The 25,929-nt window shown below is 39.9% G+C and overlaps 1 protein-coding gene across 1 annotated transcript; it reads left to right on the top strand.

Annotated features, from left to right (window-relative positions):
• Positions 1 to 10,283: 10,283 nt before the first annotated feature.
• kcnk18 (potassium channel, subfamily K, member 18) lies at positions 10,284 to 24,513 on the top strand. Its single transcript, XM_029521854.1, has 5 exons — positions 10,284 to 10,431; positions 10,523 to 10,732; positions 16,958 to 17,266; positions 17,502 to 17,648; positions 23,681 to 24,513. The coding sequence occupies exons 1-5, from the start codon at positions 10,284 to 10,286 to the stop codon at positions 24,511 to 24,513; spliced, it is 1,647 nt and encodes a 548-aa protein (XP_029377714.1).
• Positions 24,514 to 25,929: the final 1,416 nt, after the last annotated feature.

The raw sequence follows: 25,929 nt of genomic DNA, 5'->3' as shown, positions 1-25,929 counted from the left end.
CCTTCTTTTCAATTAATTCAATGGTCTTCTTGGTTGGGACTAGGGTTTTGGTCCCCACGTGAGTGTGCTGTCCAACCACTGTTCCCACAGAGAGAGAGAGAGAGAGACAGAGAGAGACACACAATTGCGGTTGCTGTGCTATTGTGACTATCATTGCTGCATATGATGTTACTACTGTTATAGTAACACTATAGCTATCACCATCGCTAACATTGCTAACAGTTTAGCACATGCTAACATGTGCTAACCTGTTCTTATTGTGTGTTACCCGTTAGCCATTTATCGAGAGTGATGTTATTTTGAATAATTATTGCTGTGAATAAATTCTGTTATATTCTTTTAAACCATCGTCATTTGTGATTATTGCGCTTGCAATTGTGACATTTGCTGGACTCATAACACTGTGCTCGAATTTACTCCTTTTGTTAACCCTTTTGAGACTTGATATTGATATTAATTGGCAATCTCCAAATTACCCCTACTAGTGCACAACAGGCATTTCCTGTATTCTATTCTCTTCGATCAGCTTTTGTTTGACTCCAACATAGAGTGAGTCTCCCTTTTTAAGAACTTTTTCAAGTGAGTCCCTGTTGAACTGACAGCCCTCGTAGTGAAAAGCCAGAAATGTCAGAGACATGCATGTGCATTGGTGATTTCTAAAGAATGAGCCATACCAGCTATCATTCTGTGACTGGCCCTAACAGACCAAACACGTGGACTGAAACTGGATCGAGGAGAGATACTTAACCTTCCAGCTGGAGTACAAGAGGAGCAGGGTGCATCACTGGTGATCTGGGCTGGTACAAGAGTTGGTGTTCCAACCATCTGATAAAACAGAATACACAAGAATTTTCACACACAATGAAATGCAATGCACAAACTTCATACAAAAAAAAAAAAATCCACCACATGTACTAAATAAAGCATCACAAAGCTTTTTAATCAGCTTCAGCCAATTGTGAAATGCAGGATAAAAGCTTACTGTTTAACCATATATTTAACATGAAATAAAGATTAATTTAGAAATATCTGATTCAACATTCTGTGCATCTCAGTTTTGGATGGGGAGCAATACCTTGGCTTGGGAGAGTGAGCTGAAGACTGCATCTGGGATCGTCCATGGCAGGCTAGCTGGTGAAGGAGATGGGGTCCAAAATAAACAATTACCAATGAATATTTAGAGTAGCAGACTTAAAAGAAATAAAACATTAAAAATCACTTTGCAGAAAATCGTTTCATTCTTGATATCCGTGTGCAACAAAGGGAAGAAATCTGACTTTTTTCTTCACAAACATATTTTACATACACCATCCCTGGCCCACAGCTCCAGCGGTGTAAGGGGGAAGTACTCCACAGCCGAGAAGTACTTCACACATGTAAAAAATAATTAATATATAATAAATATTTAAAATAATAATTAAATATGTGCATTACGACTTTATTTATGACTAAATCTGCAAACATATTCTTTGAAGTGTAATTTTTTTTCTATCTGCTTGCCCAATAATGTACAACATGTCATAGCTGTATTTAAACTAAAATCTTTTTTACGTACTCATACAACCTGCAACACGGTGGTATTCCTGACGCAAGAGGTCCTGGTGGAAAGTCGACAACAAAAACCTGTATTAAAACAAATCAAAACAATACATGTTGCATCAAAAGTCACTTTAACATTCACATACATTTTATCAAATTAGAGTAGACAAACTACAACGACCTATTATAAATATAAAATGGATGCAGCACATGGAACAAAGCTTACCTGAGGCCAACAGCCACAAATGCTGCACAGGTGCTTGGCAAAGTCAACAGCTGCCTCATCGATTGTCCTGCTCGCAGTCAGGATGCAGAAGCCCCCCAGAGTCGACATGATGCCAAATGAGAGGGAACCCTCTGGCATCGAGACCAAACCATCTACAAGGTATCGTAGATGGGAGTCCCCGACAATTAGAACAAACTGCAACAACAAAGAGCATTCCTTCAGCATGTAAATCACTAGTTACCACAAGTCCTTCACAAAAACAATCATTTCATAAATTCTAAAAAGTTTAAGTAAAAAATACCTTCTTGTTGGGGGTGGGATGACCAATTTGTGGCTGCGCCCAGTGAAGGGTGAAACTGGCCATCGCTTTATCCGATGGTGGTAACCAGTCCCACCAAAACAGATCAAGATTAAACATAAAAGGATTTCAAACCAGGGTAAAACCATTTGTATTTTTATACAATCAAAAATGTGCAGGAAACAAAACTTACACACTTCACAAAATTAAAAAACATAAACAAATACGTAACACATATGATAAAACTAAATACGTATGTGCACGCATCACATCCAATCTCCGGAATGGTATGACTGGATCAGACAATCAAAGCATCTGATGAAACATGATAAAAATATTAACCATAAGACTGTGTGGACAATTTAGATGCATTTCAATGAGATGAATGCATTTGCTTAAAGACCCCCTAATACAAAAATGTAAAATGTGTAAAAATGCTCTGCTATGACAATTTTTTGATTGAAAATTGCTTTTCCACAAAAAAATTGATTAAAAAAGCTCTCAAAGAGGCTAAAAACACATCCACTATTTCTCCCTTATTGAAAAAAAAAAAAATCAGGGTTTTATGAATATTCATGAGTATGCAAATGGTTCAGACTTGCACCCACCCATCGCTGCTGCCGGATCTGGGTTGCTCGGTAACAGCGGTGCGCTGCGTCAGCTCTCTACTGCTGGGTTAGGAAAAACCCTCGGAAAAAGCATCATGCTTTAAGATGAGCTTCGTGGCAAAACCCATCCATTTTTGGGCCAGGTTCAAGAAGCAGCTGTCCTCAAAATGATTGCTTTCGGGGACATTATAATTCCAAATAAATTGCAACCATTTCTCCCGCATGGTATGATCTTTTGATAAAAGATGAAGGCTGTATCAAGATTAGCCACCCAAACACAGAGCAAGCGTTCGCCATCGCTGTCTGTTTTACGTTGCTCCTGCATTCCAGTCTTTGCATATATTATGTAAATGAACTGGGAAAGAAAATCCACAGAATTGGTTGCTAGCATTTGTCACGTATGAAATCCAACTGAGGAGCTGAAAAACTGAATCCACCTTTTTCAGATCCGGTTTTGAAACTGCATTTTCAAATCTAAAATGCTCAGTTATGGCGCACACTAGAGCACTGAGCACCACACAAACACTACATAGACATGTTAATAATTAGAACAACACAATTATTGAGTTTAAATTACTTTGTTTTTGTATCAGTTGCGGTAGCAACATACATTGTTCACTGGAGATCGCGTGCAGGGGATCTGTGTTCCTGGTGGGGTGGGCACTTTGCCGGTCTCTTCTGGCGCTGGGGCAGACACTGTCTGGACCATCTAAAGAAACGCACAAAACTGTTAGATAATGCACTCACGAGTTAAAAAAGGGAAGCACTACATTTGACATGTCTAATTATATTTCCATGCAGATAGTTGTGACAAGAAAACCTATCTACTGTTTAAGTACCAGCAGGGTGGGACTGACGGACGTAGGCTCGGTCAGGTCGAGATTCTTCCATCGTAGCTTCTGGGCCTGGGATCTCCTTCCCTTCCTCAGCATCCTGTTGGATAAAACTTACGAAATACAAAAAAGAAAAAAGAAAAAAAAACCTGCGAGCGTTGAAAAGACTATGCAATTGATAAAATCTAGCTGTATCTAGAGGTAATGTTGATAAACACTAAATAGGAGATTTTAAAAGATTATGCAATTAATAAAATGTAGCTATATCTAGAGAGAATGTTGATATACACAATATACACTAAATTAATTTAACTAAACTAAAAACTAAAAATACAAATTTATAAATTAATCTGTCAGGTTTTGACTTTAGTCTGTCTAGTGTTCTGTCCTTGTAATTTCCTGTTTTATTTTGAAGTCCTGGTTCTCTTGTGTTCCCCATTACTTTACTTCCTGGTTGTGTCCCATGTTGATTGCCTTCCCTGCCCTAATGTGGATCACCTGTGTCTTGTCTAGCACTGTTTTTAAGTCCTGTTTTCTGGTTGTCCCTGCTCTGTCCATGCTCTGTCTAGTCCTTGTTAGTTCTTTGTCTGATTCTGTTCCTGCTCTGTCTGTTAACTATTAAAGTGTTTTTCATAATCACCTACCTGGTCTCCGGCTCCTGCATTTGGGTCCTCACCCTACAACGCACTTCACCGCGTCACCCGGCGTGACATAATCTAATCCTAACCTAATGACGGCAAATCCTTGAAATTACCAGTATTTATATATTTAAATTATTTCAAATATAACAAAATATAACAAATGCAAGGACAGTGTGTATGTGCAGTGAGGAATAGATGGTGTCCAATGAAGATGAAGATCCTGTCGATTGTGTCAGGCCGAGACTCAGGTAGGACTCAGATGCAGAAGTTTTGCAAGACACAGACTTTATTCTGGGCAGCAATGATCTCAGAACCAAGTGAAAAACAAATAGGGCTAATCCTAACCCTATATTTGAATGCAGTTAATATTCCGTAAACATGAATAAACCCCATGAAAGGTTTTTTGGGTTTTTTTTTTTTTTCGGTGCTAAAATTAACCTTAGAGGCTCTGAATGCGGCACCAATACGATAGCTACCAATGTTAGCTGCATTATACATCTTAACATGTCTTCAACTTATCTCAATAGCAGTTTTTGCACAGTGAGCAAACACATTAATGCTGTTCAACATTTAAATTTTTGCTGATTCAAATATAATGTCATAAAGTTCACATTTGAGCAGCTAATGTAAAGCAGATTTTAAGGAAAATCAAGTGGACAATCCAGAGTCCTGATTGGTCGTTGCATGGCTGCAGTTGACAAGAAATGTCCAATAAGCGTTCAAAGTCACGCTCAGTGTTGCCAACTTAGCGACTTTGTCACTATATTTAGCGAGTTTTCAGACCCCTCTAGTGACTAATTTTCAAAAACGCGACTAGCGACTTTTGGTGGTGTCATTGGAGACTCTGACGTTAAAGCACGTATCACCTACTCTTCTCGATGAGCAGCGTGTGCTGCCGTGAGCCTCTCCCCCATCCCAGAGCACTCACAGGCAGCCCAGTCCTCGCACATCACAGCAGTCCTCCCCAGCTGCAGTCAGAGGAGATGTGTGCACTCCTCCTCATCCAGACCGCAAATGAATCGCGCATGCGTGAAGCCACCTCTGGTGTTGAACCCATAGGTTGAACCAGGGCAGGAAGTAAATGTAAAACTTTCTTTGTCTAAAACAAATCACTGCAGTCAAATAAATCGCAGCATTTCACTCACACAGCCTCAGTCACTTATTCACCTCGTCCACTGTGTGTGGCTTTCTGTCTCAGTCTAAACTGTACAGTCAAAAATACAGGAAGGAGTGGGACTCAAACCCAGAGTTCAAAGGCTGGTTGAAGCCATTTATTGGTGATGATACACAGGCATACTGTATGTATTGTAAGGCTGATTTCTATGCCAAACTGTGCAATGTAAAAAAAAAAACATTCAGAAGGCAAACACTTCCACACAAAACAAGCTGCCATTTATGGTTAAAAAAAAAGGATTCTGCAAAAAAGGCTGAGGCCACCATGGCATTAGCTATCGCTGAACACTCTTCAATGCTGGGATGTGACCACACTGAAGAAGCATGTAGAGTGGCTTTCTCAGACTCAACCGCTGCTACCTCCTTCAAAATGCACAGGACAAAGTGCACAGAAATGGTCAATGGTGTTCTAGCACCTTACTTTCTGAAAAAGTTGGTTGCAGATGTGGGTGACCAGCGTTTCAGCCTCCTCCTTGATGAATCCAAGGATGTCAGTGTTTCGAAGTACCTGGGGGTTGTAATAAGGTACTTAAGTGACAGCAAGCAGACAACTGTGTCTGCATTTCTGGGGCTTGTTGAGTTGGAGGGAGGAGATGCCAGATCCATATCCCGTGCTGTTGTGGCTTTAGTCAAGAAGGGTAGCCTTAAAAAAGAAAATCTCCCGGGGATACTTACTGACAATGCCGCTGTTATGATGGGGATTAACAATGGGGTCAGTAAAGTGCCGAAGGAGGAATATGGCCTCAAAGATCTTGTGCTTATTCGTTGTGTGTGTCACTCTCTGCAGCTTGCTGTTGGTCGTGTTTCAAATGACACCATCCCTCGTAGTGTGGAATACTTGGTACGAGAGACTTACAATTGGTTTTCAGTGTCTCAAAAGCGCAGGGAGGCCTACAAGGCCATATATGAGACGATCAACTGTGGTGAGAAACCCTTACAGATAACTAAGGTGTGTGCCACACGTCGGACCACTGGAAACCTGCAGTTTGGACCAGTGGGAGGAGCTTAGGCTGCATTTCTCGGTCACAAAGTCCAGTGAACACTGCTACATGGCTGAGGTTTCATACAACATGTACAAAGATTCTAAAAACATCTTCTAACATTTTTAAAGTCAGTGCTGGGTAAGGTACATAGAAAAAATGGAAGATGGAGGGTTGTTCAATTTACAAATATACAACTTGTATACATTACATAATTGATTTATATTTCTTCCTAACATGATTAAATCTTGTGAAAGTATTTAAATCTTGAGGGATTTAAAATCTGCATGTCTCAGTCATGCTGTCTGAATGAGTAATTTGAAAATGAGAAACCTAACATCCTGTCCAGTAAGTCTCAGCCTCATTTTCCTTCTCTTCGCAGACTGGGACATAGAAGGGTGAAGGATGAATGCCCCAGCACTTCCCAAAGTCATCCAGGGTGACAACAGCAGCCCAAAGATGACTTTCAAAAATGGACTTCCTGGATCTGTTTATGAACTTGTTAGTGAGGTGCAAAGACAGTGTGGACTTAATTTCAACTTCAGACTTCAGTTTATGGACGCACTATTTGGAAATGAATTCATGAACCTCACTTCAATGGATGAACTACAGGATAGAGTAATTCCCATGACGGTTGCCTCAACTTGGCAGTGTGCTAATATCCCTACCACCTCAGCTACTGCACTCTCCCACCACTCACTTGATGAATCCTCATCCCTGTCCAGTGGATGTGTTGACACTGACATACTTTCTTCACCAGAGTCAGGGTCATCCAGCTCACGGTCATTTTGGCCCAGCATCTTTCATGTTCCCCAGTTTTGTTATGATGCTGACTTGAAACTTGAGCAGGGCAATGCAGCTTACAGGGAAAAGGGTACTTTGCTCTCCTCAGGACTTGTCCTTTTTATTCTATAACTTCACATTTCTCACCATAACTAATGAAATTACTCAATGCAGATATTCAGTATTACCTACGGCATGTAGTGTTTGTATAATCTCACTTTGTTTCATTTTGAAGCCCTCTTTCAAGGTTCCATTGAGGAGACCACAGTGGGAATATATACACTGTCAAACAAAGACATGCCAGTGTTAAACCAAGGCACCATGGCATTAGCTGCTGCCATGTTGTTTGGCCTGATGTATGCTTTGAACCTATGCTACCATCCTGAGTACGCTTTCAAAGTGCTTGAGGTGGTGGTCATGGGGCTGGAAGGAAACACGCTCTCCAAGAAAGCCCAAGTCCTTGAAAACAGACTCTATCAGTGAACTGTTTTGTTTTGGAGTGAATCACTGAGTTAGAGGGTAGCGTGATGATTCTGACTCTCTTGAAATTCCTCTTTTCTTTGTGTCATCAGTGATGTTCAGTATTTGTTAAAAAAAGGCTATCTGACTTCATTCCTTGTGAGACTGTATGCATTTGTTCACATCTATCAATGTGCTTTTGTCACAACGGGAAACGCGGTGCGAGTGCGTTGCAGGGAGGACCCAAATGCAGGAGCCAGAAAACCAGGTAGGTGATGATGAAAACACTTTAATTGCGAACGGACAAGGCAGGAACAAAACGACAGGGCATGGACAAGGCAAGGACGAAATGACAATGATCCGACAAGGACTAGGCTGAAAACAGGACTTAAATACACAGTGCTAAACAAGACACAGGTGATCCACATTAGGGCAGGGAAGGCAATCAACATGGGACACAACCAGGAAGTAACATAACGGGGAACACAAAGGAACCAGGACTACAAAATAAAACAGGAAATTACATGGACAGAACACTAAACACCAGAATTAACTCAAAACCTGACAGCTTTTTCTGATGTTTTCTTGTGTATGATTATGTACACTGCACTGAGGACTTTTTGGAAAAGCCAAAATCTGTTTTAATCCTCACAATAGTGCAGTTTACTGGTTGTACAATATCGTTAAACAAAATACAGGTTTTGTGATGAAGTGAAGATGTTTGTTTATTACCACATATGCTTTTTTTCTATGTGTAGAACATTAATATATAATTTTGAGTAAACATAACTTTAATATGTGCAACCGATGTCCATATGTCTTTATGTAAATCCCACCGACTTTTTTTTTTTTTTTTCAGTTTACAGTTGGCCATCAAGGTTTTTGAGGGAGAGAAGGTTGATCCTCTTAAGCTACTTGACAGCTTGGTGAGCCTGATTAAGTGTGTGAGCAGCAGGGTGCTGAATCCACTGGCAATTGTTGATGTGCTCCACCTTGCGCCTGAGGATGAGAACAACGTCAGAAAGTGATGTGTGGCCTTCACCATCTCCCTCACTAATGAGTTGAGGGCGAGACTGCCAGACAACATCGAAGCATTGCAGTACATGTCAATTTTCAATGTCGAGGAAACACTGAAGCACAATAAGAGCCCTGGAGAAAAAGTAAACTCAGATGTCCTTGAAGAACCTTAACTCCATCCTGTACATCCGATATGGACTGAAGCTGTCTGGTGAGGCTTTCTATGAGCACCATCTGCCTGATAATGTTTTGCAGCTTTTTGGCACATCAGCTGCTTACTCATTTAAGTCAGCTCCCTCAGTTGCTGAACATGCCATTGACAGCCTTGGCCAAAATGACGATGACTCTTTCTGTGAGCCAGCATAGCCTGTGAGTGTGTGTGGATGGGGGTCTGGGAAAAAAAAAAAAAACTATGAACATGTGTTAGGGCCAGACTAACATCATTGTCTCACATTGCCACTGACAGTTTTTTTTTTCTTTTGTCTCTTTTTGGTCCATTTAGATTTCGATTGTACAAAATGTTTAAAATGTTATAGTTAAAATGTTAATGTGTTACCATGATTTGTTCTTGTTTAAAACCAAACAAAACTTGAAAAAAAAAACAACCAAAAAAAAAAAAAAACTCAGTAACTCCGCCAAATTGTCTCAGTTGGGTAATTTTTGCCGGTCCCAAGCCCAGAAAAATGAGAAGGGGTTGGTATTTTGACATAAAAAAACAAGAATTGACAAAAGAAAGTTCATTTGTAGTTCTAAACATATTTGAGGTGTTTTTTTTTTTTACTCACTTTTTGTCTCTCCCACAATGTTTTTCCTCTCCCTTACAGCGTCCATTACAATTATGCAAATTGGGCGATGACGTCATTTAGCGACTTCTAGCGACATTTAGGACGGCCAATAGCTACTTTCCTTACTGAGGAGTTGGCAACACTGGTCACACTCCACAAACGATGCATTTGTACATACCCTATTGTTGACTTATGAAGGGCACATTTGTGTTTTGTGTAAATTTTTTTCTATTGATTTTATCAGGCAAGTCAGTGAGTGGACTGGAGAGCACCTGCTTACTCTAGTTTTCCTCACTATCAATTTTAATGACATTGTTAACTTTTGTCAACACATAAACATGAAAGTGTCCTGGATGGCTCAGCAATATGATCGGTTAGCGTTATGGCCAACGAGCAGCTGTGAGGGCTTTGGGACGGGGCTCAAACAGCTGCGGCGCTGCAGAGGGATGTGCAGTTTCACGTTTACACCATAAAAGTTTCCAATGTCACCAGATTCAGTCAGTAAATCTATGGACACGATTTGCAGACACTGGTGACTTCAACACAGATTGAACAACTGATGTGTCGGTTCAGCGGGAGTCCTCAGTATGACAACGGTGCGTAGGTTAATGTAGCCAACTGCTAACATCCTAAACCGGATTGATATATCAGAATTGGTTCAAAATGATGGACTATGACTTAACAGGCTGCTGGATCTACTAGTGTGTTTACTATGGAGCCATACTTATCCATATACAGTCATGGAAAAAATTATTAAAAAAATTATTATTAAAATTAAAAAAAAATATTATTAAAATTATTAAAAATTATTAAATTGTATTCCCAGAGTATATAAGAGGGCATTTCATGTCATCAGCAGCATTGCACATGCAAAGGCCAGGAGTGGTTTCCCACTTACATTCAAGCTGTGGCACAACTCAGAAGTTGTCGGCTCTCACATAATGCCTAAAACAGAAGAATTATGTGAAGCCACAAAGGCAGCCATCGTGGCACTGCTGGAAATTGGCATGAGTGAGAGACAGGTAGCCAAAAAAATCAAGATCTCCAAGACAGCTGTTCATTACACCAAGAAAAAACAAGCTGAACATGGTACAAATTGCTAGCTGGTCAAGGCAGAAAACGTCTTTCTAACCGTGCACTTATCCATTCCTGTGTCAGGAATCTTCGTGACTTCTTGAAGCTGGTCTGAAGTCACACAGGGCACGGAAGAAGCCCTACATCAATGAAAGGCAGCAGAAGGCCTGGTTACTCTTTGCTAGGGATTACAAGGATTGGACCGTTGATGACTGGGCTAAGGTTCTCTTCAGTGATGAATCCAATTTTGAGTTGATGCCCACTCCAGCCAACTTACTGGTTAGGAGGAAGCCTGGAGAAGCCTACAAACCAGACTGTCTTGCCCCTACAGTAAAACATGGGGGTGGATCAGTGATGATTTGGGGTTGTTTCAGTACAGGGCACAGCACAGGGCAAATGCGAATGAACCAGGTCATGTACAGGGCTACTCTTGAAAACAGTCTTCTTCCATCAGCTGGAAAACTTTTTCCGGCCTCGAACGACTTGATTTTCCAACAAGACAATGCCCCTTGCCACACGGCAAGGTCGTTTAAGCCTGGATGGAGAACCAGAACATTTGAACCATGCCTTGGCCTGCTCAATCACCAGATCTGAATCCAATGAAAAACCTGTGGAAAATCATCAAACTCAAAATGGAGAACCACAAGCCCAAAAACAAAGCAAATTTGTTTGAATTTGTGCAAAAGGAATGGGCTGCTGTGACAGCAGAACAATGTCAGAAGCTGGTGGATAGCATGCCAAGACGCATGGCTGCAGCCATCAAAAACAATGGTTATGCAATCAAGTACTAACTCCTGTGTGTATCATGTGACTAAAAGAGGCAGAAAGGAAAACACAGAAGGCCTAAAAGTACTGTTTTTGGCTATTGGCCATAGCTATTGATGCTAGAACTTACGTGATGTTGGTTATTATCAAGAAAACATGGGAAATGGTAGATATCAGCTCTTAAATTAAGCTCTTATGAGCTATTTTTGTTGTTATCATTATAATTGTCCAAACAAATGCACCTTTAGTTGTACCAGGCATTAAAATAAACACGAAATTGAAGAAAACAAGGGTGGTCTAATAATTTTTTACACGACTGTATATAGCAATATGTACACATAAAAGCAGGTGCAGCTAATGTAGGAGATCCAAAGGTTCACTCAAAGCTCCTCTCTCTCTCTCTTCTGTCTGACTGTCCAACAAAGGCACAAGGGCATAAATATAAAAATTTACAATCTGAGACAGCCCAAAAGTGAACATCATTCATTTATTCAAAGTCAAGCTTTGATTAGTAGAAGAGGAAGAACATTATAAGCGGAAAACAGTTTGACTGGAGTCAAGAGACTAGCTTAAGACTTGGAATTAGATCCTGTTAATGGATTTAGGGTGTGACGTAATGCTCTGTATGCCTTCTGTGTTCAAATTGAATTTTATTTCATCTCATTATAATCAAATCTTTCCTTCTAAACCTTTATCATTAACTGGGCTTCTGGGTGTCTCTGTAGACGGAAGTCATTTGAGTAGTTTTCATTGGTCATTTTCTAAAGAATCTCTTAAATGATGAACAAACATTAGCCTGAGGATGGAAATGAATTTATTCTTTTTCAAGTGGTGTTTCATCAAAACTGCACAAAAACTTTTGTTATCCTTTCAAACCTGACTAAAAGCCAAAGACCTGTATCAGAATCAGAATCTCGGTATTTGCCAAATGAACAACATACACAGTAATTTGACTCGGTGTAATAGCGCCATATGACAGGAAATTTAAAAATGAGAAAATAAGTTATCAGAAAAAGAAAAAGTTAACTTAGCAATAAAAAGAACAAGGTCCCACACTATCCTCCTAGCTCACTGTCTGGATCTGCCCCTGTGCAGAACCTTGGGGGAGACGTTCATCTTGTGGAGCAGCCTGATGAAGAACATCCTCTGGTGTGCACGAATGAAACACATACAGGCTGCTTGTGCTGATTCTTTACATCCCATGTCATCCCAGTTTTAGCTCCATATACCTGACATGGGGTCACAAGTCACTACTAGGACTTAGATAAAATGATAACTCATACACATTTAAAGAAAAAAATGAAACCAAATATATTGAAATGAAACAATCTGACTTGTTTCAATATCAGCCATGAGGTCCAGTATTAAAATAACAGCCTGTAGCTGCTGTTGCTTTGAGCCCCTATGCCCTCAAACAGTTATACATCTGTCTTCAGCTTCTGGTTTTACAACCCCAACCAATCTGAAACTGAATATTTTTAAACTACTTCAAACAATTGAATGTTCCTGCTTGGGTTTTCAGAATAATTCTTTACTTTGATGCATTGTTAAAGCCAAAAGACAAAAGGGACTCAACCATACTCCATGAAAACTGTACAAAGCACAAAGCAGTGTTCACCAGCTCTTCCCTGTCAGCATGGTACACGTCTCATGCTGAAGCTATCGTGTTGTGTTGTGCTTAAAATGATTTAGCAGCCTTGGTATGATTCTTTCCAAGGTCATCTCAAAATAACTCACATTAACATAAACACTGATGACTGATTATGCCTTTAAAAGCTTTGGCTGATACATGGAATCCAGGGCCAGAGACAACTGTGTTTCTTCACTGACTGGCTGCTTTGGTATGGGGTCATTCCTTAATAATGTGACAAACATGTGGTGGGGGGAGGCATTCAGGGGCAGAACACTCATGAACTGATTGGCTGGTGTGGCACATAGATGAACTGATTGATTGCCTGCAGCTGGTGACTGAGCCCTAAGAGGGAGGTCTGAAAAAGGCCAGAGCGGCCAGTCTGTTGTGGTTGCTGGTGAGAGCTGTTGACTTTGACTTCAACGATTATGTTTTTATTATTGCCCTTCACACATTTAATTTCAGTCCGTATTATGTGTTAGACCCGTGTCATCAGAATAATTTAATTCAATGATGATAATAAAGACAACTGAAGGTTACTTTTTGCACACTGCTTTTGAATATTTCTGCAATTCCAACCATTACATCTCACTTGTCTCAACTCCTCCGTCAGATTGTTGATTGCTTGTATTGTCTCCCTTTGTAGCACAGGACTTTACCAGGACTGTACCCGACCGCCCACAGCTGTTCACAGCTGCAGCAACCTCTTGCCACTCACTTTGCTTCCTTTGGTTGGTGATTCCGGTGCCGTGACCTCCAAAGATAATGGCTTTTCCGGCCTTCACCTCACCGACAAGCAAATCAAATCAAATCAGAATTATTTGTATAACACAAAATCATAGCAAAGTTACATGAAGACACTTTAATCATTAAGCAGGTCTAGATCAAAGTCTTTATGAAATTATTTAAAGAGACCCAACAAATTTCCTGCTAAGCAAGCACTTGGTGACAGTGGCAAGGAAAAACTTCCTTTAAGAGGCAGAAACCTCAGGCAGAACCCGACATGGGGGTGGCCATCTGCCTTGACCAGTTGGGTTGAGAGAGAGAGATGGGGGGCGTGACAAAGTTGGGTCGAGTAGGGAGAGAATAGGAGCAGGAGGAGGGGGCATTCAAAGCGTCTCCACTTCTGCCTCAGAAAAATACGTTTTTTTACCTTTTGTTCTCGCAGCCGCCATTGTTTCCAACAAGACATAACACTTGTATTTGAGTCTTGTTTTATATGAAGACCGTATTCATGAGGTGCTTTGCTTTGCCCAAAAATGGGCGTGTACAGGGCGTGACATGAAGCCGACACAGCTGCGCACACTTGTACTCAAGGCTGTGATTTATAAAGGAAAGTTTGCTATAAGTGTGCATACACAAATTGTAATATTTTCTGGCATACGCAAACTTTGGCTTGCATACATACATACACTTTTAATAATGAGCCTATGCACAGTTTTACAATTGAGGTCTAGGTTCTCGTATTCCCCCTGACCTCCTTTTGTAGTCCCTGTATTTTAAATTATTCTGAGTAAATAAAGTGTCTGATTTTGTACTGAGTTGTCATGTTGCTTGGCCTCCGACAAAGCCTGTTCTGGGCAGGTTTATTACAGTAATGTAATGAACAGAAGCCAGAGCAGGGTGACTTTCTCAGTGTTTACTTTAAAAGGAACAGCAGCAAAATATTTATTTTACTAATGTTGAGCTGACATTAAGCCTGTTCAAGTGCTGCACATTAGATAAAGAAAGCCAACAGTCACTGAACCTCCCTCTTTCACCAATTATGGTCATTATACTTACATGAAACTGAAAACTGGCCTGCTGGACAGATAGTTAAACAAACCCTCAGCTGGATTAGTCCTTGATTGAAAATAATTGATAAAAATGGATAATACAGCATTTTTTGCATTGTAAGGCCCACTTAAAATTCTTAATTTTTCTCAAAAATTGGCAGTGCGCCTCATAATCTGGCGCACCTTATGTATGAATTCTTGTTGTGCTCACTGACCTCGAACCAATTTTATGTGTTACACTGTGCTCAAAAATCTGTTTTAAAAAAACAAAATGTTGGATTTTATGGAGAGACTTATGAGGGAGGCTGACGAGGAGAGAATTATCGTAGTCCAGATGGGAGGTGATGAGGCTGTGAATATGGATAGTGGTGATGTGGGGGGTGAGGGAGGAGCGGAGTCTGTTTATGTTGCAGAGATGGAAATATGCAGTGCAGTTGATGGTGTTCATATGTGAGTGAAAGGAAAGTGTGCTATCGAGTACAACACTCAGACTCTTTACCTGAGGGGAGGGGGAAACTGAGGAGCTGTCAATGGTGAGAGAGAAACTGTTAACTTTAGATAGGGTGGATTTGGTGCTGAGGAGGAGGATTTCAGTTCTATTGCAGTTTAATTTAAGTAAGTTTGAGGTAAACCAGGTTTTTAATTCAGAGAGACAAGAGGTGAGGGAGGGGGGTGGGAGTGTGGAATTTGGTTTAGAGGAAAGGTACAGCTGGGTGTCGCTGGACATTGAATTTGCAGAGGATGTGACCAAGGGGAAGAAGATACATGATAAAGAGAAGGGGCCCCAGGACAGATCCCTGGGGCACACCAGTAGTGACTGGGGAGGGTTTTGAAGTGAAAGATTTAAGATTTACAAATTGAGTGCAGCCTGTAGAGGTAGGAGTGCAACCAGCTGAGGGGAGTGTGGGAGAGGCCAATGGAGGATGTTACTGCCTGGATTAGCTGTTTAGTTTAATTCAGCTCCATTGACAAGTGTAACTGAGTATCATCTGCATTACAGTGAAAATTGATGCTGTGCTGATATTGTCTGAAATTTTAATAATAATGTCTAAGGGAAGCATATATAAGGTGAAAAGGATTAGTCCAGGTACAGAACCCTGCGGAACTCCATGATTAACTAAAGTGTGTGAGGAAGAGCCATTGTTAACATAAGCAAACTGATATCTGTCTGAGAATCTATATTTAAACTAGCTTAGTGTGGTTCCTTTGATCCCAATATCATGTTTCAGCCTTTGTAGAATACTGTGGTCAATGGTGTCCAAAGCAGTACTAAGATCTAAGTGACTCAGCAATAGCTTTTTCCCACAGGCCATCAGGCCACCATGAAATTGCTACTGCTGCACCCACACATACTGAACTGTTTCAGCACTCTGTGCAATACTTTGTTTGTGTGCCATGCAGCTATGCATACTGTATGTCCACGCAAACATTTTTTGGCAAATTATTGCCTAGATAAATTAGTGTCTTATTTTCTACAAGAAACAACACACTGGAGCGTGGAGAAATGCACTTTCATTCAGCTGTCCAATTTGTTGTATAGTCTGATTGACAATAGTTTACTTTGACTTTGACTAATCACTTCACCTACAGCCAGTCACATGTCAAAGGTTGAAGCATCCCGAAATGTGTTGGCCTATTTCATGCAGATATAGTTATAGATAGTTATGGATATAGTTACAGGGGGAGGCCCAGGTTGGTGTTCAACTCTGACTTCCACGTAATTCACTAAATTTAGAACGTTTTGCAGCAACTTTTGGCCCATTGTGTTTTTTTAGGGGGCAAGATTGTTTTATTTTCAGCAGTTAAAGGGGCAATGGTGCTTTTTTTAAAGGGGACTGTTTCAGTTGTTTCAGACTGTTTTCAACCACATTTTAGAGTGTCATTCTTACATTGTTATTTTACAAAATTGTGGTTAATCTGCCATTGGTTATGTTGGATGGATGGATAATTGTACATTATTTTGTAATAAATGCACTTAAGCAACAAAAAAATCTAAGGAGCCACTTGGAGCTGAAAGAAGCAACTCTTTTTAGTGAGTCAAACCAAAAGAGCCGGCTCTCAAAAAAGAACTGCATTTCCCTTCACTATGAACTAGGTTTGACTGGACAGCAGAATTATATCAACTCACCCATTTCTACTCTAAATTGTATTCTTTGTGAATTCAGTGCATTCACTGAATTTTTTTAATGGAGTCTTTTGAAAACGTAGAAATTGATGGGTTCTGCTGCCAGAGATGACAGCTCCCTCTGGCCCTCACACTGTCAGAGAGGGAGTGATGGATTCTGCAGTCAATAACGGATCTCCCTGGAGGTCTCAGCCCAGGGAGCTGGGTGTAGACACAGTGCGTGATGCCTGACTGCTGCAACACAAGCTGCAGGACGCACAGTCGCGATCGGCACCTTGTCGGAGCTGCAGTGGAAGAAGTGGATGCAAAAGAAGGAGAGGAAGAGGATGTCGCTGGCAGTGAAGAAAGGAATAAGCGCCAAAGCGGAGTGCAGAAAGTGCACAGCGCGTTTCTGGAGGCTCTTCCCGCACCTTCTGCTGTGCCTGTCTCTGGTCGCCTACGCGGCGCTCGGAGCGCTTATGTTCAAATATGTTGAAGGAGGGAGTGAGTCCACCACCCAGCCGGACTACTACCGGTTCCTGGACCAGATCGTCATCACCGTGCAGAATCTGAGTGGTAAATGGCCGTAAATAAAGTAGCAGTAGCAAAACTTCCACAGCTCATTCACGTTGAAATGTAGACTTTTAAAGTTGACATGCTATGTTAGATTTAGCTTGATTGGTTTGGGGCTGTGCGTCCTTCCATGCTTGTTAGTTAACCAAGAAACAAATCCATCTAGAAATATAAAAGCCCATCACACCCTAAGCTCGAATTTCTGTGCCATGCATCAGTATTTCATTTTCATCTCCAGAGAACACGTCCTTCACGCATCAGTACATAGTGGAACAAGTGGAAACTGAGATGAGATACAACTTCAAATCAGTCTGGCTCCAGAGACCTGAAAGGTGGACTTTTTTTGGCTCCATGTTCTTCTGCTGCACAGTGTTCACAACCATTGGTAAGTCAGTATTATAAGATTTTTTTTTTTTTTTTTTTATAGAATTATTTTACATCTGAAAGTTTGGTAGCACTTTCCCATTCACATAAATGTTTGATTACTGACATACCATTCTTTTCTCAGAGGTTTTTACTAATGCATTATTGTGGTCTGTTACTTGTGGTTTGGTGCACTTTAGGACTAATGACTGTGTGTTCAGTCCCATGTATTGACGTTGCCAGATGGTAAAAAAGCTTGCTATATTGCTGTGTTTTAGTCAATGCGTACAGAGCAGTCAACTGTGGATGTTTGACTGGTGCTGATACTGTAGTTTGCCCAACAACCTTAACTTGATGGAGCTAAAATTCTGTTAATGCACAATCAATATTGTTAAATTAATAGTAGATCTGATAACTATTAACTGTTAAAGAAAGCCACAAGCGATGTGGTTCCTCCAAGCTCCATGTAAACTCTTGGACCTGCACTGCAGATTTAAAGTTTGGCTCTAGCAGGTAAAAGGTTCCATGTTGTAAAAATCTGTTTTTATCTGTTAAGGATTTTTTTTATACAATCAAAAATAAAATAAAAGGAAATAAAATAAGGTAATACAAAATGTCTTCCCCTCTACAAGCCAGTAAGAACTAAAACCATAAAACCACTAGTTGTTGATGAGCTATAAGATGAGCTGTGTGTTGGACACTGAATAGAAAAATGTTGTAAGTTAAGGAGAAAAAGTTTTGTTACCAGTTGCAAGGACTTCCCCATTTTAGTCTAACAATGCAGAGCTAGGTGAGTAGTATAAATTATGGCAGCTGTATGCTACATGTATTTGCAAAGGTCTACATTTTGTAATAAAAATAATTGTTGCAGTGGTTTGAAAATCAGTTCCTGAATTAAACGTTGACACAGTTTAATGGTAACGTGTGATCCTGCTGTCATGTTTCTAATAATAATAATTTTAATTTATATAGCTAGCCACCTTGTCAGTTGACCTGTTCTTAACTTGTGTTGGTTGATAAATAGTGGATATCTACTTTCAGCTAGAATCAAACTGTAAGTGGATGATGGCGAGAAAAAACAATGGCAAAAGATGTAATCACACACTGTAATCACACCATTTCTAAACTACTGCAAGCATGCGTGCATCTGTGCATCGTGTCCTGTTTTTGTATTCCTTTATATTAAGGCACATACAGAATGTGAAGTAATATGGTCTTAAGATTTTACTTTATCTTGCACAGATGTCATCCAGCACCAATGTGCTGGATGACATCACCAATGTGCTGGATGACTGATCAGTGAGTCATCAAAGTAATCAGGAATTAACTGCTGGCTCTGGAACATATTCTTAATTGCACACAGGTCAGACATGAAATTATTGAGTTGCTTACTGATAGGCAGACTCACAAGCAGGTCCCTCATAAATTCAAGCTGCCCTAGCTTCTTATCTGTCTTTTGTCCCTCATTATCAGATGGCAACTGTCTTTGGATATTTGGAATAATTGAGGACTGGCCAACTTGTGGCCACTGACTGTCCATCCCTGTGGGGCCAATGCCCATTCACACGTAATTAGAGCAAACATCTTGTTGGCATTTTTAGGAATTGATCTAATGCATTAGAATCTCTAAATATCATGATGCACTGTCATTTGACAGGAATTAGTTGGCCATTTGGGAGCTGATCAATCACCCTGTTCACCCCTGAAATTCAAATGGTACACATTTCAGACAATCAAGGATCCAATCTTGTCTTTGCAGTGATTTTGCCTATTTATTCCCCTCATGGAGATCAGATCTCAGTCCTCCAGAACGAAAACTGTAAAAGTACTGTTAGTTGGCAGCAGATCATCCGTATATGTCACTTTGTTTAACCCTACTTAAGATCTATACACAATACAAGCACAACCACCTCTAGATGTGGCTATACAGATATAGTCACATTCTGAGCACAGTATTTTAACACCTCCTATCAACATGTGTTTTCTACCAGTTTTTGTTTTGTTTTTTTACAAACTGCAACTTAAAAGCTGGTGGAAACAGGGTCTAACAATAGAGAATGTACTTGCATATTGGGAAACAGCCTTTAAGCATTTGTGAAGAATTAATAAAGAAGACAGAGGAAAAACTAAACAGCCAACACAGACAGTAACAAGGCTTATTACTAAACAGTTAGACATGACAGTCTCCCTCTACAAAAATGTGTTGCTCTCTGGAGTTGAAGTAAATAAACGGTAAAGTATTGTGGATCCAGATGAAGGCTGTGTGCTGTGTGAGCAACAAATGAACAAAGATTGTCTCTGATGTAGTTGCCCTTATAGCTCAGCATGATGTTTTACAAGTAAATGTAGGTTGAGCTGAAATCACAGCTTTCTCTTTCGTCGCGTGCCAGGTGATTTTGACATCAATGTTTTAAAATCAGGATTTTAATCATAAACAGTTAAGTCTTTACAAGGTTTTAGCCTAATTTTGTCTTTTGTAACTTCAAAAAGCTAAAATTATATGGTTCTACTTCAGTGTTAAAATGCTTACGAGCTTTACCGTAGAAAACTGAAAGTCAGATAGAGTTATGCTGTCATGAGACATAGAAACTTTTTAAGCCTTCTAGGAGTCCTAAAAAGAGAGGCACAGACCACAGATTAAAAAACCTGGACTCAAGTGCACAGAAGTCACACAAAGAGTGACCTGAGACTCATCCCCAAACAAATGGAGTCACCATTCATACTTGAGATCGGGGACTTGTGAGAAGTCTGTTTATTTGTCAACAGGATAATGCAAGAAGAACTGAATTGCACAGAACTTGGTGGAGAGATAAGAGATAAATCCATCTAAATTTGTTCTCATTCCCGATCATTTTTTTGATAGATATTCTATTAAGTTTGGTGTAGGTTGGGCATGGGATGGCTCATTGGAAACGTTCCTGATGGGCCTTCCTGTTTCTTGGGCCACTCTTGGGCAAGAGAGGGAGGGAACAGGACACAGAAGGAGGTTGAGAGAGAGATCAATTGTAATGTTTCTGGGTCGTATTTCAATAGTCAAAAGCAACAGATAGGAGTAGAACAGCAAAATGCTGCTTCATTTTCTGCTCTTTTTTTTTTTTTATCAGATATGCAGACTGGATAGTGTCAGGCTTCATGAAGTCTGTTATGGTTGGATTAAGTGTGGACTTTCATGGAGTGATTTGTTGGGTTTCTTTAAATAATTCAATAAAGCATTTGCTCTAAACTAGCTCTGCATGTAAAGTGCCTTGATAACTAACATAACATAACTTTGTTATGACTTGTCCCCATGTCATGTCAGGTTTCACGCCTTTTCATCTCCTGTTTCCGACTGTAATGTCTTAGAGTTGTGTCTCCCCTCCTGCTTGTGCATATATGGTGCATTATCTTTGTGAAAGGTCGTCTTTACTCCAGTGTGAGTGTTCCAGCCTTCAGTAATCTCATCTTTGTCTTCTCTATTTCTCAGTTTTTCATTTGCACAGTGAGTTTAGTCCAGTGAGTCTGACACATAAATCGAACATTTAGTCCAGTGAGTCTGACACATAAATTGAACATTTAGCCCAGTGAGTCTGACACTCTAGAATTACCTGACTGCCCATAAATCGAACATTTAGCCCAGTGATTCTGACACTGTTGTTTGACCTCCTGTGAACTGAACCATTGGTATGATTTAAAGGACACTGAACTTTTCTCCTGTATCTCCAGAGAATACTGTGACTCTTTGCCCAATCTCTATAGAAGCAGATGATAAAACATTGATTCCAACTGTAAAACATAGACAGAGACTTAACCTGAACTACAAAGGAATTACTTGTGAGCATATCAGGCATGTACATATACACATTTCACATAAATGAAATATATGGTCAATTGTAAGTTGGTCCATTATTTTGGTCCATAGCCAAAATTCTAATATAGGTTTTCCATTTTGCAGATAACTTGTTAATTAATCTGTTTTACTTAAACTATCTACACATTGTTTTCCCTTTTCTTGATTTTATGTGTAAGGGCCTTTGAAGATAAATTAGTCAGCCTGTTACTTTCATATGTGATAAGTGGCAAAGGGAAGTCAGTTAATGGCTAATGGCTTAGCAGCAACAGGAAGTCCACAGCTCAATGAAGAGAAGGCACTCTCAGAAGAGTGTTGTTTACATCACAGCAAAAAGCTCCCAAGAAGTTTTTAGAGCCACTCTCCTCTGAGTTACATTATTAGCTACTTCTCAATAGTTAAATTGGTAATTTAAGTTCCAATGGAAAATTACTCATTCAAATGTATTTGTATTTTTTACAGTATGTGACAGTGTGTGACTTTTAGAATATGGAGAAATCTTAAATAATTTTATGAAAGTCACAAATTTAGGCACTATCCAGTCTAATGATGTAGGTGCTATACACTATATATATATATATATATATACACTTCTCAAACACACTTTGGGTGTAGCTAATCACCTGTCAAAGAGCCAGGGATTAGGCTGAATGAACTCCAAAAAAATTGTTAAAATGGCTAGTGGCTGCTCTCTACAATCCTTGTGGAGGTAAGATACGATAGCTCAAAGCAAGAGGCATTTTAAGGTCTTGAGTTTATCATCTTGGTTTATAAACCAGAAGAACCCATATTTGCAGGAGTGGAGCTGAGGAGGAGTGAGGGCTGGATCTGATCTGATTGTGGGGTACAGTGTGGCAGTCACACAGTAACCATACCCCCAACTCATCCTCTGCTTTATGTTCTGTTTTCTTCTCAATGGGACCATCTCTAAAAACATGAACATCATTTTGTATTGAAGAAGACTTGAAACTAGAGAATTTTTACTCAACAAATATATCAATATAGAATGAGGGACATTCTAATCAACTACATTTTTACCTTTAACCAGACAAACACGACCTATGCTGAAAGCTTTAGTCTTCATCAAAACCAAGGGAGCATTTATTTGAAAAATCTGTGAACAGCAAGGAAAAATTCATTCAGGTTATATTAGGATAAAAACAAGGTAAATCCTTCCAGGAACAATAATCCATACTCTGACAGGCTGTATGACTAATCATGCGTAGAGAGTTATCGCCTTAATCATCGACAGCTGTAAATATGAAACAGATATCAGTGTTTAATGTTAGCTTTATACTGGACATATTTGTTAAAGGTTGTAACCTACAATTTAAAGAAACGTAAAGATTACGTGTACTTTGAGCATCTTCACCTACAACATATGGAGAAGCTACCTCCTGCCTAACAGACTTCATTCACACTGTATAGTATACAGTAATGTGTAAAGCATGTAAATGTGGAGGACCAAAAGGGACAGAATGAAATATATAAATAAATCTTCAAATAATTACTTAAATGTGTCATTAAGTAATTAAAATTAGAAATAAATGATAATATATCCCATTTTAATTAATTAATGGCACATTTACGTAATTATTTAAACATTTATTACTATATCGCATTCTGTCCCCTTTGGTCCTCCATATGTCAAACTTATGCAGTGAGACTAATCCTCCATTTGTATGGAAAGTATTGAGATGCTAACACCTAGACCAGGGTCGGCAACCTTCAGCATTAAAAGAGAGATTTGGGCATGGCTCCCACCAAATAAAAACTACCTGGAGCTCAAAATAAGTCACCAGCCTGTCAGCAACAGGTGACACAAACAATGTGGGATCAACAAACTGTATATAAAAAAAACCAAAACATTTTGATGTTGCAAGATCACCTAAATCTCTAGAATCATAACTATTACTTTGAAAAAAAAAATAGAATAACTAATACCTCAATAGAATAAAATGTATTTAGATTAAATAGCTTAAATATTATTTATTAGTTATATACACATTATTTTCTCAAAGGCACAGAGAGCCAAGGCAGTGGGATGAAAGAGCTGCAGGTTGCCTACCCCTGACCTAGACAATACACCACTGCCCTCAGTGCTTGGTGTAATACAATTTTAACAGCGATGTAATGCTATTTGTAAACTGTCTGCAGTATACTTTAAGGTTTGCCACAAACATCCTTATGTCTTAAACTTACTAAAGCGCCCATTTACTGTGTTGCAGGGTATGGGGAAATCTATCCAGTTACCCTGCCTGGTAAGGTGGTGTGTGTCTTCTATGCCATGATGGGCATCCCTCTCATGCTGCTGGTCATTCTTGACGTGGGAGACTTTCTTGCTAGGCTTATGACCAGAGTCTATGTCCACATTTACACTCTCTGCAAAATCCTCCTCTCCCATGCCTGCTCACGCTGCAGGGCTCAAAAGAGGGCAGCGGAGTCGGGCCATTGGGCCATGGATGGTGGCACCTTTGTAATCAGACATGACGTTGTGATCCATGAGCCTTTTGACATTCGGGATGTTTTGCACAGCCAGGCAGATGTACGGCACCAGTCCATCCAGCTCCAGAACAACAAAGAGATCTTCGAGAAGATTCTTGCCAGGGAGAATTTACTCAGAAAGAGCCCACTGCTTAGGAGCCTCTCCTGCCCAGAGTTGAACCAGCTACCACCACCCAAAGGATATGCTATATGGGACTTCACAGGGTTAGGGGATAGAATGGAAATGCTGGATGTACCCTTTGTGTTGATACTTTTCATTGTGTTTGCCTACATTTTCTTCTTCGGTTTGATTCTGCCAGTGTGGGAAACTGAATTTACAGGTTTTGACCCCTACTACTTCTGCTTCATCACTCTCACTACAATAGGTTTTGGTGACATTGTACCCAATCATCCCAAATACTTCATGCTCACCTCACTCTTCATAATTGTTGGCATGGCCATTATGTCCATGGCTTTTAAGTTAAGTCAAACACGAATAGTAAGCTGCTACCGCCAGTTTATCAAGTTCATTAGCAGGGGAAATGTGGAGACTTTCAAAAATGATGAAAGTGACTAAGTCATTAGAGAATCTTAGTCTCATGTTCAAGAGTTGTATAAGCTCAAAGTCCTGGGTTTGAAAAGACTTGCCCATAATTGAGTCTGTAAGAAATTGTCCAGAGCATTCTTTGTACTGGTTATTAGCATGAGCACAATAAGAGAAAAAATTTGCATTTACCAAATGCTTTTTCCCAGTTATGGCGCATGATAGTCAAAATTATTCCTATCATAAGGAACTTTGAATTCTCCAAATTCTCCAAACCTACAGTATCCTGGCAATGACTATTGAATGATTTCAATGCCTATTATTTGTACGGCAGCAATTATACTGCTTTAAAATAACCTACGATAGGGGACACTGATTATATGCTTGTTCATCACTCAGCACTCTGTGTTTCTGCAAGAAAAATATAATAAAATGCTCTTTAGGTTCAGCTCTGGTGGTTTTCACTTTACAACAAAATCTAACATAATTCTCACATAAATGCCAGGTTCTTCCAGATGAGCGAGGGCTCAGTGGATATGTACTTTGAACTTTTCGTGAAATTAAATTGTAAGAAATAAAAAATACGACTCAACAATGCACGCAATACAACAGAGGGTCAGGCTCTTTCACTTTCTCTCCTTACCCCATACATTTTTATCACACTATGCATGTAATTAACATGGTTTATTCTTGTAATCTGTTTGTCCCTCCTTTCCTCTCTCTTCCTGTTCTCATCCTAATCGTCACTGTGCCACATCCCTGCTTAATACTTTTAGTAGTATCAGACATTATGCCTCTGTATATCTGTATGTTTTACCATCATTTTTGTTGCGTTCTCTTTTTTCCTGCTTTTGTTCTTGCTCTCTCTCTTTCTCCCCTCTCTCTCTCTTTCTCATTCACTCAACCCCACCGATCAAGGCAGATGATTCCAGCCACCATCATTCTGGTTCTGTCTGAGCTTTATGCTTCTTTTCTCCTCCGCTGTCACCAAGTTCTTACACCCGCGGAGAGATTTGTCAGGTCGCTAGTTCTAGAGTTGGTCTATACCTGCTCTATATGGGAGAAGAGAACTGTGAAGTACGAAAACTCCTGATAAGTGAAACTAATCAGGAAAAAAGTTTTAATTTCCGTGGGAACGTAAAGATTGGCCGAGAGCAAAAGAAAAAGGTCATTTGATCCAATTTGGTCCACATTTACCCAGTTCCAGATTTGATAGTAGTGTCAGGGTAAGAAAAGAGGTAGATGAAGTGTTGCACCTATCATGTCTAGTGTCATGTCTACAGTACAAGGCTGTGGCAGCTTTATGATCTGGGGTTGCTTCAGTTGGTCAGGCCTAGTACTAGGTTCAACAATGTGTTGTGCCCAAAAAATAGGTCAGCAGACTACTAACATACTGGTTGAACAGCTTTTTCTTTCGATACATTTTTCTGACCCCGAACCCTAACTGGT

The sequence above is a fragment of the Echeneis naucrates genome, chromosome 15, assembly GCF_900963305.1.
Source record: "Echeneis naucrates chromosome 15, fEcheNa1.1, whole genome shotgun sequence".
NCBI lineage: Eukaryota > Metazoa > Chordata > Actinopteri > Carangiformes > Echeneidae > Echeneis > Echeneis naucrates.
The sequence above is the reverse complement of the archived record's forward strand: the minus strand, read 5'-3'. Positions and strand labels throughout refer to the sequence as shown.